The sequence below is a fragment of the Marmota marmota genome, unplaced genomic scaffold (assembly GCF_001458135.2).
Source record: "Marmota marmota marmota unplaced genomic scaffold, marMar, whole genome shotgun sequence".
In the NCBI taxonomy this organism is placed as follows: Eukaryota; Metazoa; Chordata; class Mammalia; order Rodentia; family Sciuridae; genus Marmota; species Marmota marmota.
The window spans coordinates 23886561-23909861 of record NW_026000174.1 but is presented as its reverse complement, the minus strand read 5'-3'; the positions used below and the strand labels follow the sequence as shown (position 1 = coordinate 23909861).

The 23301-nt window shown below is 40.2% G+C and overlaps 1 protein-coding gene across 1 annotated transcript in view; it reads right to left on the bottom strand.

Moving 5' to 3' along the window:
- Positions 1–11361: 11361 nt before the first annotated feature.
- Positions 11362–23301, bottom strand: part of Ctr9 (CTR9 homolog, Paf1/RNA polymerase II complex component) — a 26732-nt gene continuing 14792 nt past the window's right edge. Inside the window, exons 14-25 of the mRNA XM_015477628.2 lie at positions 22330–22515; positions 22159–22246; positions 21671–21819; positions 19948–20064; positions 19645–19790; positions 17977–18048; positions 17401–17536; positions 17099–17245; positions 15896–16053; positions 14764–14860; positions 14404–14516; positions 11362–12432 (exon numbers count right to left, since the gene is read on the bottom strand). Coding sequence (XP_015333114.1) covers positions 12003–12432; positions 14404–14516; positions 14764–14860; positions 15896–16053; positions 17099–17245; positions 17401–17536; positions 17977–18048; positions 19645–19790; positions 19948–20064; positions 21671–21819; positions 22159–22246; positions 22330–22515 — 1839 coding nt within the window. The 3' untranslated portion in view covers positions 11362–12002. The remainder of the gene's footprint in view (positions 12433–14403; positions 14517–14763; positions 14861–15895; positions 16054–17098; positions 17246–17400; positions 17537–17976; positions 18049–19644; positions 19791–19947; positions 20065–21670; positions 21820–22158; positions 22247–22329; positions 22516–23301) is intronic.

Here is a 23301-nt window from a genome sequence, read left to right as displayed (position 1 = left end):
TGTACTTTTATGTGACTTTCAGTAGCACCTGCAGCTTTGTGGGGAATTGTTAGCTTTTGAGGGTTAGAAGATGCATCTCAGTTTGAAGATTTAGGAACTTTTAAACGCAATCTATTTTTTTTATGATAGGACACAAAATGAGTAATTTTTCAGGTCAGTTTATTAGAATTATATAGAACTATCAACAGTTTCTATAATCAAAGACCATAAGTCTCATGAATTTAGAAGAATGTTGCTATCTATGCATAGCAACCAAAACTGATATCTTCTCATCAGGCTGAAGTAGGTTGATAATCTGTTCTCAGGAAGATTTCACATCCCCTCTTGAAAAATCCATTGTCCCAGTAAAATTATCTGGCATCTTTATTCAACTAAATGTTCATCATGGGGGTTAAGATGTATTTTTCAGAAACTCCTTAATGATTTACCCATGCTCCCAAGCCTTGGAAGATTTTTCACAATCCTGGGCCTAATGTTAAAACTTGGGCAGGGACACTTCTGCCACCTGAGAAGAATAACCTGGTCTTGGTTTACAGAAACCTTCAAGGCAGGCAGTAGTACATCATGCTAATGGGCACTGTTGAAAGAGGCCCCACCTACTAGAAAGGGGTGATAGGTAAAGCCAATATTTTTGTGTTCCGTTGGGATCAGAAAGGCTAACCCTTTGTGGGAATGGTCATCACTAAAATTCTAACAATTTATAGCTTTTGGTGGCTATCAGAGCAAAAATGGTAGGTGAACACAACCTACTTTAGATTTCAGAAGACTTGAAGGGTGTTCCGATAAAATTGTGCTATTCTTAGCCATCTGCTCAGTGTTACATGCCAAGGGTGAAAATTGATTAACTCAGCAAAGGTAGCACGTGGTTAGAGGTAATGGGTTGGCCACTGGGTTCATTTTATAGCCATAAATAATCCAGTTTGGCCAGGGACTAGCATATACAGAGACTTAGAAATCTTGTTCCAAATTTCTGATGTTGTATTCACCTCCTTTTCTCCCAATCTCAAACCTCAATACCCTTTGTACCTCTACTCTCAAGGTCACCAGTAACTCAAATGTTCTGCAGTAGATTTTTGATCATCCCACTCATTCCCACCACTACATCCCTTTTATAGCATAAATGCCCCACTGTTAAAGTGTGACAGCCTCTTACAAGGCTCAGGAGTTTGTACCAAATTCTTGATTGGGAAGAAAAAAAAAAACAGGACAACTAAGTAGAAAGTAAGTTTACTGGAACCCAAGTAACCAAAATGGAGCCTAGAGAACCAGGCTTAAATATGAATAGCAACTAAGGGAAGGAAGTTACGCAGCCCAAGCTACAGAAATTGGGGCAGATTTTTAACTAGCCCATTAGTCCTTGCAGCTTCCCTTACAAGTATCTTGAATGAATTCTCCCGGAGACAGAAGCCCCAGTGTGAGAACCCCAGGCAGAAGCTCATAGTTGCTAATGGACTGTGTTAGTGTCATGCCTCCACCCTTCACTACCTTGGCTTCCTGTAGCAGAGCCAGAATATGGCTTTTGGGGTCCCTGTTAAATAGGTGTTGACTTCCTCCAAGGCTTACAGTGTGGGAGAAAAACTTTGGAAGAAATTTGGGTGGGTAGTAATTAGAACTGCCCATTCTCAGGCCCCTCTGTACTCCACTGCCTGATAACCCTGCTCTCAGCTTTCTCCTGTCTCCGGAGAGGACCATCTCCCTTCCACTGTCCACCAGAAGAACATTTTCCATCCACAGTTTTGAATGAGAGGACACACTTCAAAATCTGTGGGAGGGGGCAGCAGGGGCCAGCTGTGATTCTCAGCTGTCCAGTGAGGCCAGGAGAGAGACCAGGATTTACAAACGTCCCTACTCACCTCACTGGCTTTAGAAGCAATCTTCCAAGGAAAAGCAACCAAAGAGATGCCCAAGCATGGAGTGGATTGGTAGAAACAGAACACAGAGCTACATGGGCTACTTAGTCCAAGACCCTGTCCTCCCCACCCCACATCTGGTTTAGGAGGATAGGCAGGAGCCCCATGACCCTGAAGAGACCTGACTCCTGCGCCCTCTGCTTTGTAGCCTTGCGGGTGAGAGACCACTTGGCAGGTGAGATTCAAGGTTCTCGTCCTATACATCCCAAAGGAAAGCAAGACCCAAACCTAGCGAATACAGTCGCCAAGAAAGGGGAGTGAGAATTTTGCTCTCAGCTTGGTTCCCCTTCAACTATGGAAGATGCCTGATGTGCCTGATGAGCAGTGAATCCTTAAAGGAGAATAAACTATTGTTTGAAGCCACCTAGTTTGGCACTCTGCAAAACTGCAGCCTTGGGGTATCAGTCGCCTGCCCCCACAGACTCACCTCCAGGAGGGCACTATGGCCTCCAGCTGTTCCCCTCCCTCTCTCCCCAGACCTCTGGAGTTGTTTCACAGCTCAACTGAGTACAGAGGTGAAGGAAGAACTTCCACAAACTAGTGGAGGAAAGAAGAAAGGAATGTGGCAGTGATTAGAACTCTGTTGAGAATTCTTTGAAGAAACTTACTGCACTAGTAATCCACCTTGACAATGAAAAACTAGAAAATAAAAATAAATCAGAAGAAAAGATAAATTAACATTGTCCATAATTTGCGATGGAGTGACTTTTGTTAGTATCAGAGGAAGTTCCAGATTTTATGGGATTGGAGGGCTCTTTCACTTTCTGTTACTAGAAATTAAATCAAGGAGTACTCTGCCACTGAGTTACATCCTCAGGTGTTGAGGGCCGCCAATCAAGTCAAGATGGCACCTGGCAGTTTGCCAAGAGGAGTGGTTTGTGAGGCAACGCCACCGAGCCATTAAGATGGTGGAGATTCCTTATTGGCTGATTGCTGTATCTGGATGATGCTAATTGAGTCAAGCTGTGTGTAATCAGTTAGGTATATATACCGCTGTTGTTCCGTAATAAAGCAGTTCCCGTTTCAACCTTCAAGTTGCTTGTCACCTCCCAGTTATTTTGCCCAGCCGGACTGTGGCACTCAGGCCCTTTTATTTTTTAATTTTGAGATGGGTCTCACTAAGATACTGAGACTGGTCTTGAACTTGAGATCCTCCTGCCTCCACCTTCCAAGGCACGGGGATTATAGTCATGTGCCACCATGCCCAATTTGAAGGGTTCTATCTAAGAAATTGAATCCAGAATTATATATACAAGATGAAGTATTGGGTCTTGGAAGAAGCCCAAGCAAGTGCGGAACCCTGATGCATAAACTTTATAACTTTACAGAAAATCCACTCGTGTGTGGAAAAAAAAAATCCACAAGTCATAAAGGAAAATGTGCCTTTTAATGTTTGATTCGAAATGCTACAAAGGACAATCTAAGAAAAATATTTCCTATACACAAATTATAGGCTTGGCCAAAAAAAGCTCTTTAAAAAAAATGCCCCCCTATTCCCCACACACACAAAGTGAATTTTAGGGCTGGGGCTGGCTGTCACTCAGTTGTAGAGCACTTGCTTAGCATCCAAGAGGACCTGGTTCCATCACCAGCACTGGAAAAAAAAAAAAAATCAGTGGGGAAAATGTTTTGAACCCTGACTATATTAAGATGTTGAAAACTGGGTCCTTGTCCCCAGTACCAATCCAATAACAAGGACAGTTTATTGCTTTGATAGAAAGGAGAAACACAGGGGACTCCTGTCCCAAAGGCTTTGATTCTGCCCATCCGCAGAAAATAGGGCCTTTCATAGAGGTGATTCAGAGAAAATGAGATTAGGGAGGAAAGATCAGGAAGGAGAAGATGAGGGAAAAGAAGATCAGGGAGAGGTCTTTAGGGAAAAGAAAAAAAAAAATGTAAGTTTCAAAGCCATAAGGGATATAGTCAAAGCATCAAGTGAACCCCTGTTACAATTACTCTCAGAAATGTCTTGGGATGTAGACAAATGTCAGTGGAAGACCTAGGATTTTAGGTTTTGGGTAAGCCCGAATCTTTCTGGTTAAACAGCTCGTTGAAATTGGAGCTGGTTTCTAAGTGTGGTGAAAACAAAACAAAACGTGGCTCCTTCTAGGTACTTCCCTAAGCTTCCTCTAGCTCCCACCAGCCTCTTGATCTGGAAACGCCCTACCTTTCCACACCCCTCCCCTACTTGATGACATCACCTTCTTTAAGCCCAAGTGAAAAATGTGATGGTGCCCTCTAGCAAGGGCACATTTGTCAGGCTATAGATCCTTGCTACTCAAAGTCTAGGCTTTGATCTAGTACACTTGGAAGTTTGTTAGAAATACAAAGTAATAGCTGGTCTCCCTCCACACCTACTGGATCAGAATCCCCAGGTGATCCAGTAGCCCATTAGAGTTTGATGAGTTCTGATCCACAAGACAACCTAGGCCTGCCACAGTGGTCCACTTTATGCATTGAATGTAGCCTTGAGGCTTTGCCACTGCAACTGATTTTTTAAATGGATGTCTTTCTTTCTCTTTCTCTCTCCCTGCTCCTCCCAAACCTCTTCCCCTCTGTAAGTAATCTCCAGGGAAATAGGATTACCTTTCTCCCCCATCCTAGGCAGATTTATCTGTCCTTGAGTACACACCCACCATAGGAATGAAATTCCAGACTTTGAGGATGGCACCAGAAGATCTCAGAAATGACTACCTTCCAAATTAACAAGTGAATTACAACTCCAATAGAGGACATGTGGAATATAGCTTTTGAGTCACCTCTTTAAAGGCCCCTGTTCCTGCTGATGAGGAGAATCACAGCCTCTGGGACAGGAGTCCCTGTGTTTCTCCTTTGCTAACAAAGCAGTAAACCTTCATTTTCCTTTTTCTCAAAACTGTGTCCTCGTTATTGAATTGGCATCGGGGACAAGGACCAAGCTTTCAGCCACAGGCCCTCTTACTGACTGCCAAGGATTATCTTCCCAGCTAAGTTGACCCTATGTCTCAGCTTCTACTTCAATTTAGAAGCAAATTCTCTACTCTTGTATCTTCCTACCATCCAAAGTATTGACATGCCAAGTAGTGTACTGAGACATGACTTCCTTCTCTTTATAAGGATGACAGGTTCCAGCTCTTTCCAAAGACAAAACCTCCTTAGGCATGGACTCCATTCCCTAGAGCCAGATCACAGCAAAGCATCTGCACCCTCACCACAGAGAACCAGGGCTCACTGGCCCCAGCACAACTGTCCTGTGGCCCACCCCCACCCTCCCAGCTCAGGGGACAACTGAGAACTTCAAAGCAGCCTTGAAGAGGTATTTTTTTTTTTTTGAGAGAATTTTAATATTTATTTTTTTTAGTTTTTGGCGGACACAACATCTTTTGTTTGTATGTGGTGCTGAGGATCCAACCCGGGCCGCACGCATGCTAGGCGAGCGCGCTACCGCTTGAGCCACATCCCCAGCCCCCAGAGGTATTTTGTTTTTGTTTTTAAATATTTGTTTTAGCTGTAGTTGGACACAATATTTATTTTTATGTGGTGCTGTGGCTCAAACCCAGTGCCTAACGCATGCTAGGCAAGTGCTCTACAGCTGAGCCACAACCCTAGCCCCTGAAGAGGGTGGGGGGTTGGGACAAGATCAGCTGTTTGCAATGTGAGATTCCAGAAGTTCGAGTCCCTGGCTCTTCCTAGAGAACAAGAGGATGGAAACCTGTGTTCTGCAATTTCTGTGAACCACGAAAAAGGCTATGCAAGGCACTGCTAGAGAGTTCAGAAGAGGACCTCCAAGAGGATTGTGGGCCGCTGTGGCAGGGCTTTTATGTCTACTAGACCAGCCCCAACCCTGGTCCCTCACACAATTGTTCATGGTCAAGGAGTGTAGCAGGGCTCCAGTCTCCCCCTTCCTTGGCCTTCAGATGCCCCTTCACACTGCCTTAGCTGCTACTCCAAGCTGGAAGCAGCAGGAGGTGAGATAAGCCAGGAGCATGTCTGAAGGTTCCAGCGGCCAGGACAATGGGCAGTGGTTAGGCAGGAAATGAAGTCTCCCCTTCTTTCCAGTTAAGGAAATGGAGCACTAGCTCCCATGGGAGAAATCAAAGCAGTATTGTTTTAAAGAACAAAACAGTTCAGAAGAGAACAAAGTTTTTGGCATTGACTCCTCTCTGGAGAGGATACTATCATATACACCACCCCACTTGGATGAATGCAGCCTGTCTGGCGGGGATTAACGACCAATGTACATGTTCATTTATGAGAATTATGCTCAAGGGTAGGGATCTTTCAGTGTCTTTTAATACTCCATACCTTCACAACTGTCAAAATGAGAACAAAATCTGGCCAACAATGACAGCCGGTTTCTAAGCTGGGAAGCAGGAGAGTCTGCCAGTGCATTTGCTCAGACGCCATATCTGTGAAGGGCCCTTGGACTCATGCCACGTGGTTGCCATTGACATGATTTCCAAATTTGCTGGAAGGGTAGAAGAGAAGGATGGAGCTACCAGAGACGGAAGAGCCTAGAATCTAGTCCCTTTCCACAACTTCCACTTTTAGATACAAAGTTAAATTTTAGGAACAAAATATAGACATTAGCGTCTATTTCTTGCCAGGTCTTATGGCTTGGCCATTGGAAAATTTATGAAAAAATGCATAAACCCTGTCCTTAGGTACACTGTGTGATGGGAATATATACACAGAACATTTTCTGGGGCCTGACATTGATCAAATTATATTGTTACATTGTTTGCATGTACGAATATGTAACAATAAATCCCTCCATTATGTACAACTATAATGTACCAATATAAAATGTGGGGCTGGGGCTGGGGCTCAGAGGGAAAGCTCTTGCCTGGCATGTATAAGGCACTAGATTCAATCCTCAGCACCACATAAAAATAAATAGATAAAAATAAAGACATGTTGTCCACCTACAACTACAAAATTTAAAGAAAAAAAAACTGGAAATGTGACAGGGGTTCACTTGATGCCTTGACTATACCTCTTATGGCTTTGAAACTTACATGATTTTTCTTTTCCCAATCTGTTTTCCCCTAAATTTCTCCTCCTTCATCTTTTCCCCCCTAACCTTCTCCTTCCTGATCTCCCCTTTGATCTTCTTTTCCCTGATATTCTTTTCCTAAACTTATTCTCCCTCATCTTCTTTTCTCTGATTTTCTCCTTCCTAATCTCGTTTTCTTTGAATTACCTCTATAAAAGCCCCCTGTTTCTGCAGACAGACAGAATCACAGCCTTGGGGACAGGAATCCCCTGTGTTTCTCCTTTAGCAAAAGCAATAAGATGTCTTTTTCTTTTTTTCTTAAAACTGTGTCCTTGTTATTGGATTGGTATCAGGGACAGGGAACAAGCTTTCAGCAACAGAAAGAGAAAAAATAATTTCCAAGGATAGTGTGAGGGCATGCAGGGTAGAGACACACTTTAGTTTTTATGGCAGTGCATGGCGATAACCAATGTCAGATTATAATCCTGGGTTAAATCTCCAGGTAGGTTTAAATGCTTCCCTTAGAAGTGTCATATGTGGGAAGAAGAGAAATGAAATTGAGAAAGAGTACACAGCAATCCTTCAGCAGGAGTATAGGTATGTTATTTTTACATTTTATTACATCACATATTCTGAACCCATTTATCATGGTAACATTTAAGAATGAATGAAGCCATATCTTTGACAATACTGAGTCTTCTGATTGAAATGCACCTTCCTGTCACCAACTGCGCCTCACTCCCCACATCCAGTTAAAGGATGTAATTACCTTCTTAAATCAGTAGTGGGAAACAGTTTCTGTGATTTGTCACCAAAAGCTTCTGATTGCCAAAGGGCATAGCTTATCTAACTCTGGACCATTTTGTGATGGAGTAACTTTGGGGAGTAGGGTGTGCTGGAAAACACTCTGGGAACCACATTGGATTAGAGATCCAATTAGAGTTTTGGAAGATAGAATGGACAAGAAGGTGAATTCAAATTAAGGTGACTTCTGGGAGAGACAACTGAAAACCCAGCCCCCTTATTCTGTATATTCACAAGTGTTCTTTACTAGTCAGCTGGGGGATCCATGAACAAATACAGATTTGCCTCCGGAATGTTACAGTAGTTGCAATTCTAGGATTGATCAATCATATCAAGACAAATGCATAAAATGTTATTATTTTCCAAAACTCAATATTTTCAACATGAAAAATGTTACCAAAACATTTCTTGTATAAAGCAGAATAAAGAAAAAAAAAAAAAAAAAAAAAAAAAAACCAAAATTTAGACTTGAAATAGCGGACATTTTGTTTTCATATACTCAAAACAGAAATACCTCAAGTTACTAATGCAGTTGGGATAGAGATACACTATTTAAAATTCTCTTGAAAAATGCTGGAATGTTAAAAGATTGCTAACGACTTTATTTTTATTTGCTAATTTATTTGTACTGGGGATTGAACCCAGAACATTTTTGTCACTGAGCTACATCCTCCAATTTTTAAAAGTTTTGAGACAGAGCTGGACGTGGTGATTTCATGCCTGTAATCCCACTGGCTCTGGAGGCTGAGGTTGGAAGAATGTGAGTTCAAAGCCAGTCTCAGCAAAAGCAAGGTGTTCAGCAACTCAATGAGACCCTGTCTCCAAATAAAATACAAAATAGGGCTGGGGATGTGGCTCAGTGGTTGAGTGCCCCAGAGTCTAATCCCCAGTACCAGAGAATCTTGCCAAATTGTTAAGGATTTTGATAAATTGCTGAGGCTGGCCTCAAACTTGCAATCATCCTGCCTCAATCTCCCAAATACTGGGATCATAGGCATGTGTCACTATGCCTGACAATAACCTTTATTTATATAGATAGGTTGAAAGTGAAACATTTTGTCACACCAATGTGTTAGGGTGGCTGAAAGCTGTGGCAACCTTCCCACCACCAGAGTCTGATGTGAAGTGAGAGTATTTGAGGGAGGCTGAGCTGCTCATTCACTTGACCACACTTCATAAGGTACACTGAGATTTTGCATGTGGTTTGCCTTTGGCATTTGCCCTCTCCTGTGTTCCTATGCTGCACGAGAAGCATTACCAGCAAGCTGATCCAACACACCCAAAGCCAGAGCACCAGAAGCTACCTTTAGAAGGCTGCAGTAAGCAAAGGCTCCGAAATTCAGTTTGTTGATCTTATTCTCTTTCAAGAGGTCTTTCTTGCCTCTGATGGCTACTTATACTCCCAGGGATGAAAACAATTCATTAGTGGAATCTAAACAATGGACACCTTAAAAGCCCCAGCAAAAAATCATATTTCCTGAAGATTCTAACGAATTTTTCTCAAAGGGAACTAGGAAGAATTAAGAATTTTTTTAAGGATGACCTTAAGAAAGAATAACTGGCATAGTCTCCGTTTGATCCAGACAAGTTGAGCAGGATAAACAAAGCCCTTCAGAACTGATTTGATCACATGGGCACTGTTTTATTGAGAATTTATATTGTGCTCATCAATTAATGTACCTTAAGTTGTAATCTTTACACCAATCCTATGAGTTAGGTGTAGTGTTTTGCTATAATGAAATAACTAAGTTGTCTGCTAAGAACACCTGTTATAAAAATAGCAATTTCAGGGGGAAGGGGTTTAAAGTTTGAAATTCAGAATAAAATGGTTTTGTTTTTATGCAGCATTCCTGGACTCCATCATCCCTGCTCCTTATTCTACACCGCCTTCTCTGCAGACATTGACCCACTAGAAGATGGAAGGCTGATCCACGTGCATAGAGAGGCTGTGGTACCAGAGGATGGGCTGCTGAGTTCTAGGGGCAGCAGGAGTGGAGCCTTCCACTTCATCAGAGGAGCACTTTCCACTTCTGGGTCATTCCTGTAAGTGGTCTGCCTCAAGCTGCAGCCCACAAGGAAGCAGTACCTGGAGAAACATCAGTCTCTTCTGGTGTGGGCAGGACGGTGAGGAACATTACTGCTTTGCTTACCTAGGGACAAGGGGGAGGGGTGGGGGGTGGAGGCAGATCTTCCCATACAGAAGAGTTTGTACTCAAAAGGTACCTCTGTAATCAAAACCTGGAAGAGGGGGTGAATCACTGGAGAAACCACCATATACATTAGGTAGAGTCTCCCAAGGAGGCCCAACAATGTTCATTAAGTTACTAAAGTGAGCCGGAAGTTCATTGAGCCTGAAGTGATGGGAGTTGTCAGTTGGGAAATGCTGTTTTTTTTTTTTTGTTGTTGTTGTTGTTAGGGGGGATTGAATTCAGGGGCACTTGACCACTGAGCCACATCTCCAGCCCTATTTTGTATTTTATTTAGAAACAGGGTCTTACCGAGTTGCTTAATGCCTCGCAGTTGCTGAGGCTGGCTTAGAATTTTTTTTTTTTTTAATATTTTTTAGTTTTCGGTGGACACAACATCTTTACCGCTTGAGTCACCTCCCCAGCCCTGGCTTTGAATTTTTGATTCTCCTGGCTAAGAAACATTAGTCATCAGTCTCTGTAATTCCAAACCACTGGGATTACAGGTGTGCACTACTGGGCACTGCTGGGAAATGCTTAATTTAGATGGATTCTTGTCATTTGGGGATTAATCCACCTCAGGTAGTATGGGCACATTGGAAAACACAGGCAGACAACAGAAGATCTGGATCCTAAATCTGAATGTCACTGGTACTAGCTGCACCACCTGCATGCACGTCACTGAACCTGAGGCTCTGCAGGGCACCCCCTGCCTGTAAGGACCTCCTTGACTCACAGCTTGTCCTGAGAGCTGCAGGAAGCCTCTTTGGTGCTACCATACCCCATGACATCAGCAGCCAGTCCCTCACATCAGAACGACTCCTCTTCATGAAGTTTTTGAGGACAAGATGAATTGAATGTACGATGAATTGAAATGCATTCTGCTCTCATGTACAACTAAGAAGAACAAATAAAACATTAAAAAAAAAAACAATAATGGTAGAATTTAAATACTGACTGTACCTAACTATACCACTTTTGAAGAAGTCAGGATGCGTCCTGACAGCACTAAAACTCACCAGGGATTATCTCTGTAATTTCAATACCTTAGTGTTTAATACTTGTGGATTATAGTAATTAAACTTTTTTTTTAAACAGTTACATAAAATATTATTATTATTGGTAATAGGGATTGAATCCAGGGTGCTTACCCACTGAGCCACATCCTCAGCCCTTTTTATCTTTTATTTTGAGATAGGGAATCACTAAATTGCTGAGGCTGGCTTTGAACGCACAATCCTCCTGAGCTGCTGGGATTACAGGCATGTGTTACCATGCCCAGCATAAAATATTATTCTTAAACTGTTACTGAATAACAAAAAAATTACAGAGACACAGTTTTCTCGAAAAAAATCTGTAAAGAATTAGAGGAAACTACCTTTTGGTGTAATACAGGTTTCTCAAAATTATCTGTGTAATTTATTTATGTTAATTTTCATACACAAATGTTATCAAGCAAAAATTGGACACAAAGTTACACACAAAAGTTGGTAAAAGAATTTATTATGTGGCTTGGGAGGTCTTTGCATTCTAACAGAAAAGCATGTTTTCACACCTCATTTAACCTAACAAAGTATCTATTTGTGACTTTACTGCATGGCTGCAGCACTATACCATAAACACCTGACTTTCACATGTACTTCGGTGCAATTATACAGTAGACACCTCTTTTTCCAGGAAATAAAAATATTCTCGTTCTAAACTCAAAAGGGAACAAAGACATTAAAAATGAACAATTTAAAGTTTCTGCACCACTTCATAAAAGACTGCAATAAAAATCAAAACAGTATGCTGCTTCACATACAAAGAAGAGACATCTGCCACAGTCCAGTCAAACCTTTGTAGGAATGATTTAACATCTGGGTTTATGTTTACTGCACTTTCACATATGACAGGTGGAACTGTACCACGATGAAGAATACTCTCATTTGCACAAGAGGTTCAAATATTGGACTCCAGCACAGGAAATGTCTCTTGGGGCTTAGTAATATACAAACGGGTAGAAAAAAAATTGCCTTAAGAAAAATTTCACAATTGTTTGACCAAACATCTGAAACGTTTTTATCACAGCTTTCATATATTAAAAAAAAAGTCTCCTCCAGAGATGAAGCTCCTTTATGAAACAACCTAGTCGCTATCATCTGACCCATGTTCTGAGCCTCGATCCGAGGCCTCGTTGTTGGATCCCTCTGGCTCGGATTCGTTGCCAGAGCCTTGCCCGGAACCCTCGTTGTCAGACCCTCGCTCCGACTCGCGCTCCGACTCCGCACTGGGAGAGGCTGCGCGGGAGTCGTCGTTCTCTGAGGCCGCCGAGGGGCTTCTCCCAGACTGCGCAGACTCGTTGTCGGACTGTTCAGAACCCGAAGGCCTTCTCTTTCTGGATGGTTGGTCGCTGTCGGAATCCTCATCTGACTGCTGTCTGCGGGGCCTGCGGGGACTGCCCGCCTCACTGCCAGACTTGTTGGGGTTCTCATCAGAGTCGCTCTCAGATGAGGCGCGTCTCTTTGGCCGTTCATCCTCATCAGAGTCGCTGTTGCTGTTGCTGTTCCTGGGGTGTCTGCAGGAGAACAATGCAGGTTAGACACTGAAGCCTCTGGCCATCTCAGCTCAGCTCAGGCTCAGCTTAGGCTCTGATGATTGGAGAATGCGTTTTTTACAAAATAAGGACACTGGCTCACGGCAGGCACTTTTTGTGGGAATTTTCCCAATTTCATACACAAAGGAAAAGGAAGGGATTTGTTAATCTTATAAATAAATTAATAGCCACCAAGGTAAAAACCAGGATCTCAAATGGCTGTCAAGATTCTGAAGTCCCAAGGACTCCCTGTCCTATGTACCATCTGAACTAACAGACACCTAAAGAAGAGTGAAGTCACTATTTTCTTCTGTCCTGGGATTTCTATCCTAGATCCCCTGAACCATGATGAGACTTTATTCAAGACAGGAAGCTGGACTAAGCAGATCCTGCAGCTTATCTACCTTTGCTCCCAAGCTTCACCTCTCCCCCCATGGTCAGCTGATACATGAAAAGGAAAAGGAACTGGGAGTCTTGGCTTGGCTTCCTGGAATCACGCAGATAGCTACTGGAGAGAAAGAAGGCACACTTCTCCAGCATTGTCAGTCCTACAAAGTTCAGTCTAGGAAGGTCAAACATATTATTCTCTTCAGAAACTAAGACATCCTACAGAGTAAAGAAAGGCTCTTTGCACCTAAATCTGAAAGAAGAAACCAGACACACATTATATAACCCAGGTCACTCTAAGAAAACATGAAGAATGACTGAAAAGGGGATAGTGTACACTCATTCTAAGTCCACAGGTCCTGGGGCTGGGGCTGGAGCCTAGTGGCAGAGCACTTTCCTAGCATGTGTGAGGCACTGGGTTCGATCCTCAAAATAAACACATAAAATAAAGGCATGCTGTCCATCTACAACTATGGGGAAAAAAAAGTCCATAGGTCCTCTATGATCTATTTCACTTCAATCCATTTGACTAAATACACAAACACATTTGATGATGGTCAGGATAAAGTTTAACTGACTCAAGTGCCTCAAATACATTTGGCCTTGATCTCAGGCATAGGCCTAGCAGCAGCAGCTCAGCCTCACATTGGACAGACCTTTCTACCTTCACATTTTAACAGACTCATTCTTCAAAAACCACACATTTCATTCCACTGATCATGCATGTAGCAGACCAGGATGACACTGTGGGAGAAAGGGCCAAGCAGTGCATTAGGGAAAGCAATCCAAATTTGTTCACCAAGTGTCTTCAGAGCAGCACTTCAAATCCTTACAGATGGATTTCTATACATTTCTACCCTATGAGGCTAGTCCCTCAGCAGTACCCTTATTCCCCTCAACATGTTAACTTCTCACTTTTGCCTCACCTCTAAGTCTCAACATCCTTTCTGTTATAAAAAATATTTCTTAACAACTTCCATCATCAACTCCAGATTAGATATGGTCCCTAGAGCAATAAATTCATCAGGTGGACTGTGAGCTGAAGTCCTGTCTAAGCACCATAGGGTAAGCCCTCCAAGGACCAGAGTTGAATCACCACTGCCCTGAGCAAGGGAGGAAACAAATAACCTGAAGCTCCCCATCTGCACACGGCCAGGACCAGGCTGCTACTACAGTCAGTCAGTCAGTCAGTGGCAGAGCAGCAAAATTAAAGTTCATTTAGGAGGATGTTACCTAGGAAATACCAGCTAATATCCAGGAAGAAGTAAGATTTCAAAGATTTCTTCTATGAGGGAGAAACACATAAAAGGATAAAATGACAGGGTTGGGATTAGAGGTCAGCTACGGTTTCTTCATGTTGTAAGATTCTAAGAAGCTGGAAAAAGACATTTTGGCACAATGACCACTCCTAATTATCTGTTTCCCCCATTTTTTCAAAAGTCTCTTTTCCCTCATATTAAAAAAAGAAAAAGAAAAGTGTATTTTCCCTAATCCAGACAGGGTATTTAACAACCACTTCTGGTTTTACCACATCAGTAGGAGACTTTACAAGGAAAATATTCTTACCCCTCATCAGCAATTTTTAGCTTATCCTCATCTGAAGAATCATCACTTGATGATATTATGGCTTTAGATTTTATTTTCCCCTTCATTGAAGGAGGCAGACGTTCTGGCTTGGGCTAAAGAAAGAATGTCAAACATAATAAATTAGTCAAGACTCTTTTACATTAATTAGGACATCTTATTAAATTGGGCTTGCATAATAATGATATAATCACAAAGCTACCAATAAACTTAAAAAAAAGATCTGTACTTGAAGAAGCTGCAAGGAGAGAATAATTCCAATGTGCTGAGATTTTCTGTTTTATCGGGGGTGGGAATTAAAAAGAAAAAAAAAAAAAGGAAAAAAGAGGATTATGAACTTACAGTCTTCTTCTTCTCTGCTCTTGGTGGACGGCGCTTCTTTGGTCTGGGCCCATTTTCTGTTTCATCATCATCTGAGCCCTCTTCTCCCTTTGGAGGTCTTAAACAGTGAACACCAAGAGCTTGTCAAGAGGCACTCATGCCTGTGAAGTCTACGACTACTTGTTATCAAGTACTACCCCCTGCATGGGTGCTGACCTCAGCCATACTGCACACTTAAAGGCAGAGGTGACAATTTACTCTTGGTGCACCTGTCTCAGTCTGCAAAATCATATTTATGCAATGTTTGGGACTTAGTCACTGCTGAGCTCCCCCCTCATCAATCTACATTTGAATCCTGCCCTTGGTGGAGTCATTGAGAATGGGAGAAAATATCCAGGCTCCAGAGCTCCACATCTTTCCCCTCCTTTTCCCTCCCAACTACTGACTCCAGGCCTGCTACTAATGTCCTTATCACAGCTCCAATTATCCAGGTCGGTGTCTCAATGAATTCACCAGGTTCTTGCCCATGTGTCATCAGCTAAGGGCCAGGAAGGGCAGGTCTAGGTAATATAGCTGAGTGGAGGTTCCCAGATAGGAAAGTGCCATGAGAAAGGAACGGTACTGCTCAGAAGGCACCCTTGATCTTACAGCAAATGACACTGGGTGGTTTAAAGGGCACTTTCATACACGTTCACATTTTGTACACTGAGCAAGACATTGGGTGGTTTAAAGGGCACTTTCATACACGTTCACATTTTGTGCTCTGAGCAAAATCATGAGGTGGCCATCACTGCTACTGTTTTACAGAGAGAAACCTGAGATTCAGTTGACTTGCCAAGATTGACATGAATGAGTGTAAATATAATCCACATCTTCTCCTTCTATATCACATACATTTTCCAATAAGTATTCTAATTTTAAAGTCACAAAACAAGTGATGACTAATTTGTAGCTCTCAGAAAAATGTAATGGAAATTATGCACTCGGAGGATTCTGAAATGGGGTCTGTTTTAGGATTAAAGTTGAGAGTGGGGGCACAAAAGTTCCACTGTTAGGGAAGATTAAGTGGTTCATAAATTCTCCACATACTCAGAAGATGAAGGGTCTTTTGCCACTTTTATAAGGCTATTTAAAACACTAATAATGATAGTACCTTCTCCTCTTTTTCTTTTTTCTCTCACCACCCTCTTCCTCTTCTCCTTCTTGTTCACTACCACTGCCCTTTCTTCTCTTCTTCTTTTTGGATACAGGTAGGTCATCATCAGTATCATCATTGACAAATTCATCAAACTCTCCTCCTTTCTTGGAACGCTAAAATCCAAACAAGAAGACAATCAGTTTTTTTCAGGCTGGTGTAGTGGGGCTACAGGTTAGGAAGAGGCCATACAATATTGTTTAAAGTCATTTGGCAAATGAAAGATCTCTTACTAAGCTACATGAAAGAGGCTTGGCTAGGCCATTGTTTGAAAGATTCCTAATGGAAGAATGTTTCAACTGTTAAAAAGTTGCAAAAATCATCAACTCAAGAGGTTACTACAAGGTAAAAGGCATTTAGCTAACCGTGGAATGCATTTGTTTTTTTTTTAAAAGAAATGAATCTTTTATAACTTTTTTTTAATATTTATTTCTTAGTTTTCAGTGGACACAACATCTTTATTTTATTTTTACATGGTACTGAGGATCGAACCCAGCACCCTGCGCATGCCAGGCGAGCACGCTACCGCTTGAGCCACATCCCTAGCCCAGTGGAATGCATTTCTAAATACGAATATTCAAATTAAGATGAAATTATGTCCTTGATATATGCACTGTAAGTTAAAAATGCATCGAATACACCTAACCCACTGAACATCACTGCTTAGCAACACAGCATGCTGTTACCTTGATTGTTTACCCTTATCATCACTCGACTGACTAGGAGCTGTTTCACTACTGCTGCCCTGCATCTTGATAGAGTATTACACTGCGTATCCCTACCCAGGAAAAAGATTAAAATTCAAAATTCAAAGTATGGTCTCTATTGAACGCTATCATTTTTACATCATTGTGAATTCAAAATTGTGAGCTGAATGGTTGTTAAGTTAGGAACCAACGTGGCTGAATGGTAGAGCATTGGCCTAGCCTGTGTGAGGCCCTGGATTCAACCCTCCAGCACCACCAAAAAAAAAAAAAAAAGGGGGCGGGGACAAGTCTATACTAAATGCCATTTAGATAATTCTGTACTGGAAGACTCTAAATAATGGAGAAAGTTAAAGCTAAGAACCAAGTAGAGAGTAAATTTAACCAATTGTCTTCATTTCTAAAAGCCAAAAGACAGAGACTGATGTCATTAGTAATGGCAGGAATACTGTCTTACCCGTCCACCACCTCCACCTCTTTTCTTCTCTTTTGTTGCTTCAGTCTCACCAGTAAACATAAGAATATTTTTGGTCTTCTCCACATACTGGGCCCGCTGTTCTAAAAGCTTTTTTTGCTCTTCCTTTTCTCTGAGACGTTTCTCTTCCTATGAGGAAAAAAAAAAAAAAAACCCAAAATGTTCTTAAGATGAAAAAGCTCATGCATGATTATAGTCCTAAACAGAGGACTTTTTTTTTTCTTTAAACAAAGCACATATATGCACAAAATGTTTTAATACTAGCATAAATGAACAATAGATACCTGTTCTTTAAGAAGTTTCTGCCTTAGTAGCTCCTTTTCTTGCTCTTGCTTGGCCCGCAACTCCCGTTCCTCTTCATCCTGTTTGCGTGCCCGGGCCACGTGGTACTGGGCCTGGCTCAGTAAATCAGAGCATTGCCTACAACGTTCAGATTTAGAGAAACATGAACATACTATAGATTATTTAAAACTTTGAGCATTTGTTTTCCTTACATGCATTTTAAAAATTTGAAGCAGAAAGATTGGCTGAAGTTGCACAGCTAAAAAGATTTCCAACATTAACTTCACATATGACTCAAAAGATAGGAATCATATCTTGATTCTAGTGACAGAGCTAACATTAGTGAAATAGCATTTTTTCTCCAGAACCCATGTACTTGTACTAAATCAATTTTGCTAAATTTCCTGAAAGGAAAAAGCAAAAAAGCCTTAGCACAGGTTTGGGCATCCCCATGAAGAGTACAAAAAGACTTACTTTTGGGAGGATGGGAACCCTGTTCACTACTGTGACAATCTCTCAGTCCACACCAATATCACTAAAATGGGTGACCGCTCGATGCCTTCCATATAAAACATTACCTGGCTTCTGTAGCAGCGAGGGCCAAATCGAATCTCATTTTATCTCCCACTTTACTTAAGTAACTGAAGTATCTAAATGAAGTGAGAAAATAATTTGCTTTAAAAAAAGATTCTAATGAAACAAGACCCTCTATATTTCTATAAAAACAGTCTGAGAAAAGGTTTATGTATTTCCCAACTTATATGAATTATTTAATGCATAAAAAGCCTATCATTTCAATAGGAAAATATACACATTTCTCATTTTTTTAAAAAAGCTCATCAATATGCCATTCAGTATGTTTAATAAAACATAAGTTTATCCAAAATAATCAAAGATGTATTTAATATTATCAGAAAATCCATAATTACCCCCAAAACCATGCAAGGAATGTTTTTAATAGTAATTTTTTTTTTTTTAATATTTATTTATTTATTTTACTATTTGGCGGACACAACATCTTTGTTTGTATGTGGTGCTGAGGATCGAACCCGGGCCGCACGCATGCCAGGCGAGCGCGCTACCGCTTGAGCCACATCCCCAGCCCCATGCAAGGAATGTTTGATACACTCTACATTTACTAAATATGTCATATGGAGATAAGAGTACTTAGGCCATGAAAGCACCTATACTTTATCAGATACCAAAACAAAAAAGGAATGTATACACAATTGGGATAAAACCTGAAGGAATGTCAATTTTTAATTTCATCACTAACTGAATTACTAAATAAATAATACAAGGTTAAACAAAGTTTTAGATGAGATAAATAAATCTATTAAGCAATATTTAAGAGATAAGATCTTATTCAATCTTAACAAAAATTAACATCATCCTAAAAAGACACACTATTGTAAAAAATAAAAAACAACGTAAGTGCAGTCTAAAAATTTCGCATTTAAAATGCTAGATCACATTATTGTCAGATTAATGAGCAATCTAGGGCAAGCGTGCAAAGCTAGCCCCCAGCTACATGATATAAATCTGGCAGGATAAGGGCTACAGTTTGGTGCCCCCTGGTGGTAAGTATCTGCTTTGGTTTAAATATTGGCAGAATGATTCTAATGGAGTTATTATTTATTTTTGGTACTGGGGTTTGAACTCAGGGGCACTCAACCACTGAGCCACTTCCCAAGCCCTATTTTTAAATTTTATTTAGAGACGGGGTCTCACTGAGTTGCTCAGCGCTGTTGCTGAGGCTAGCTTTGAACTCGTGATCCTCCTGCCTCAGCCTTCCGAGCAGCCAGGATTACAGGCTTATGTCACTGCGCCCAGCTTTGAAGTTATTATTATTTTTTTGTGGTGCTGGGGATTGAACCCAGGGCCTTATGCATGCCAGGCAAGCACTCTACCAACTGAGGTATACCCCAGCCCTGGAGTTATTTTTTGAAGAAAGTGATTTTCAGCATTTTTTTGAGACAAATAGTTTTTTTTGTGTGTGTATATGTGGTACCAGCAATAGAACCCAGGGCCTCACACAGTGTTCTACCACTGAGTCACATCCCCAGCTTTTGTTTATTTTTATTTTGATACAGATTCTCAATAAATTGTCCGGGATGATTCAAAATTGCAATCCTCCTACCGGGTCTCTGAGTAGCTGCAATTTTAGGTATGTGCCACTGAACCTTGTAAGACAAACAGTTTTAAAGTGACAAATCATTTCAAAAGTGGGTTCTATAAAATCTTACCTATGTGCAAGCTCCAGTTCTTTCACAGCATTAAGTACTTCCTTCAGATTACTTTTTTCATCTTTCAGGACAGAGGTAGCTAATCTTTGCAACACCAATGCCACATTAAACATAAGAACTGTATCACTGGGTGCTACATGTCTAGCCTGTAAACAAAAAGAAAGCAGATTATCTCATATGATCTAATGACATGAAGAGTTTTAATCAAATAAGTGTGCTAGTACATTTACACACACAAACATACACACAAAATGCAATACAGCATAGGAATGGACAAGAGTAATAGTGAATTCTCCCTATTACCTTCAGTAGAGTCTGTTTGCATTCCTGTAACTTGCCACATTTGAAGAGGGCCCGGGCCAAATAGAGCACAACTTCAGTATTTTGATGTTTATAAAACTTTCTAAGGCAGTTTTCATACTTAAAAAAGAAAGAAAGAAAAGAAAAAGTTAATTAAAAATACAACAGATCAAGTGATATTTTCATTTTGTAGCAAAATTTTAAGCCATTTTAAAGCTCTGTGAAAATGTATTCTTCTCTGGTTAATTTTAGAGAATAATTTGAGAAATCATTTTTTTTTTTTTTTTACATTCATCAGGAAACATTTTCACAACATAAAAATCTGATCACAGAAAAATAAATCTATTAACTTCCATCTCTCCCTCTCCCTTCCTTTTCTCTTCTTTTTTTTTCTCCCAGTGTTAGGGACAGAATTCAGGGCCTCACATATGCTAAGGAAGCACTCTACCACTAAACCACATCCCTAGCCCTGGAAACTCTTTTTCATATGTTTAGCAATACTACCTATAATCTATTTATTGGCCACTTAATAGAAGTTATATACCTGGATCCTTTCAGTTATAGTCTCTAGCGCCTTTCTTTAGATTTGTGGAACCTACCAGAAAGGAACATAAGGAGTCTTATAGTTCTGTTTGTTAATTTGTTGGTAAAACCAATACAACAATACCAGTGTTCATTGTGACATGAACATGGCTCTTTTTGACCATGGAATACATCTTGTCAAAGGTAAATGACAAGATGATTTCAAGGAAAATGGTTAGTTCCCCCCCAACTCTCCCTAGTGATTTATTTGTGTTTATAAAGGGAAATATTATCATTTTGAGATAGGAAGTCTTAAAAAGTCTTAAAAAAACCTCTGAGATTACCATATGCAATCTGGGTTCTGTTACTCTGTAGTAGTATCTAGAAAAATTGTATCTAGAAAAAATCTGTATCTAGAAAAAAAGGTAAACCACTTCCCAAAGCCTATGCTTATACTAGTTTATTCTGCCTTTTATAAGAAGCTTGTTCTTTCTGATCATATATTATGAGCATAAGAGTCTTTTTACTTTTTAATGTTATAGATGCTGAGTACAACTTTTATTTCAAGTTCAAGCACTCAACAAATATGATATGCATAAAAAATTCTACAGGCATGACACTCTATCCCCATAATTTTGTCTTTTTCAAAAGAAGTCATCTAAGATGAGTATAGTGCCTATAATCCCAGCTACTCAGGAGGCTTAATTGGGAGGATCACTTGCCCGAGCCCAGAAATTTAAGATTATCTTGGGCAACACAGAGACCCCCATCTCAAAATACATATATAAGTAAATGAATAAATAAAGTAGGTCATTTAACCTTTTTGAAACTCAGTTCAGTTCAACAACTGAACTAATATTAAATCTACTTTTCCTGGATACGTAAAGAGTATGCTAGGAATATTAGTGCCAAATACTGGATCCTTACAACATTCTATGTGGTTAAGGTACAATTATCTCCCTTTCATAGATAGGAAAACCAGGTCAAAGAAAATGTTCTTTGCCCAAGGCATGTAATTAGTGGAGGAACCAGGACTCACATCTATCAGGACATCAAAGTTTGGCCTTATCATTATATAATTATAAACCTCTGAACAAAGTATCAGAAGAGAATTCATGCAGCTCCACAAGAGGGCCAGAATGGTTAAGGAATTCTGTTTATCAATGAATATGACATGAAGATATATTGAAAGATAAGACATTACCATCTGAACAGCACTGATATACTGTTTTTGCTCCACATAGATGTGTGCTAAGTTCAACCACACATCACTGATATCTGCTGTTGCTTCTCTTACTTGGGCAAATACATCACGAGCTTCACGGAAATATCCTTTGTGGGCCAAAACAGCTCCTAAAGTTATAAAAAGGCTCACATTCAAAAATTTTCTAACCATAGCCAGAAAAACAACTAAAAGCGCAATTTTATTTATTTATTTTTATATATATTTGGTACTGTAGATTGAATCAGGGGTACTCGACCACTGAGCCACATCCCCAGCCCCCTTTTTTGTATTTTTTATTTAGAGACAGGGTCTCACCGAGTTGCTTAGTGCTTTGCCATTGCTGAGGCTGGCTAAAAGCACAATTTTAAAACAACTACATAGTTAGAGAGAAAAACCTGATTTACAAACATGCCTCCAAAAGCATTCACTTCACAAATCATTATGGATACCCAAGTCTTTTAAATTACCTATGCCATTAGCAGCATACAGATTCTTTGCATCATTTCTGAGAACTTGTTTATAGATGGCCAGGGCACGATCTTGATGACGCTTTTCCTGTAAGAAGAAACAAGTGTTATTAAAAAAATTTAACCAAAATGCAGAATCTCAGTTTTGCTTAAAAAGATAAAACAGATTACCTTTTCTCGGTCTCGGGTGGGCTGATGCAAAGTTTGGAGCCACACATTGCCAAGGGCTAGCATAGAGTAAGTGTCACTCTGTGTGGAGGGCTGTTTTAATATCCTCTCAAATTTCTTCTGGCCTGGACCCCATTCTTGTTTTGCCAAATGAAGATTACCAATCAAAGACCAAGCATCTGGATGATCCTGAAACACACATGTATAAAGAAACAAAATCGGTAACTTAACGAGCAAGATCAACCATCTTTCCATGATAGCTAACAAATGATGTGTTATAACTTTCAAATAGAGTTGAGACTCGTGAGTTGCAAAATTAGCTTAATGTATAGTTATCAGTATAAAAAGTGTAACAGAAAGGAATACAGTAAAAATATCACTATACTGCCCATTGGTGAGGGCAAATGATGATTTGCAAAACTTTCAGTTGTTTGTTTACACATACATTACATGTGTACTAGACAGTAATGTGAAATCTATTTCTGATTGGCTACAACCAAAATTAAATTAAATTAAACCAAAAAAATTAGAATTTTTTAATAACGCTTGTTTCTTCTTACAGCAAAAGCGTCATCAAGATCGTGTTCTGGCCATCTGCAAACGAGTTCTCAGAAATAATGCAAAGAATCTGTATGCTGCTAATGGCATATGTAATTAATTTAGATGACCTCTAAAGTTCCATTTAAAATGCTAAGATACTATAAACTTTTCTCATAAGGTGTAACTAAATCCTTATATGTGAAGAAAGTAGAGAGGATAAGAGATACCTGAGCTATGTCATATGTTGATGTACAGGTGAAAGGATAGAATGGAGATAATAGAAGGAACAAGAAGGGACATAGAAGAGATCTATATAAATAACGTAGTCCCCATTATTATATGATTAATCATGCAACCTATACTCTTCAATATCTTATATAAATAAGTGGAAAGAAAAAAAAAACACCAAAAAAAAAAAAAAAAAAAAAAAAAAAA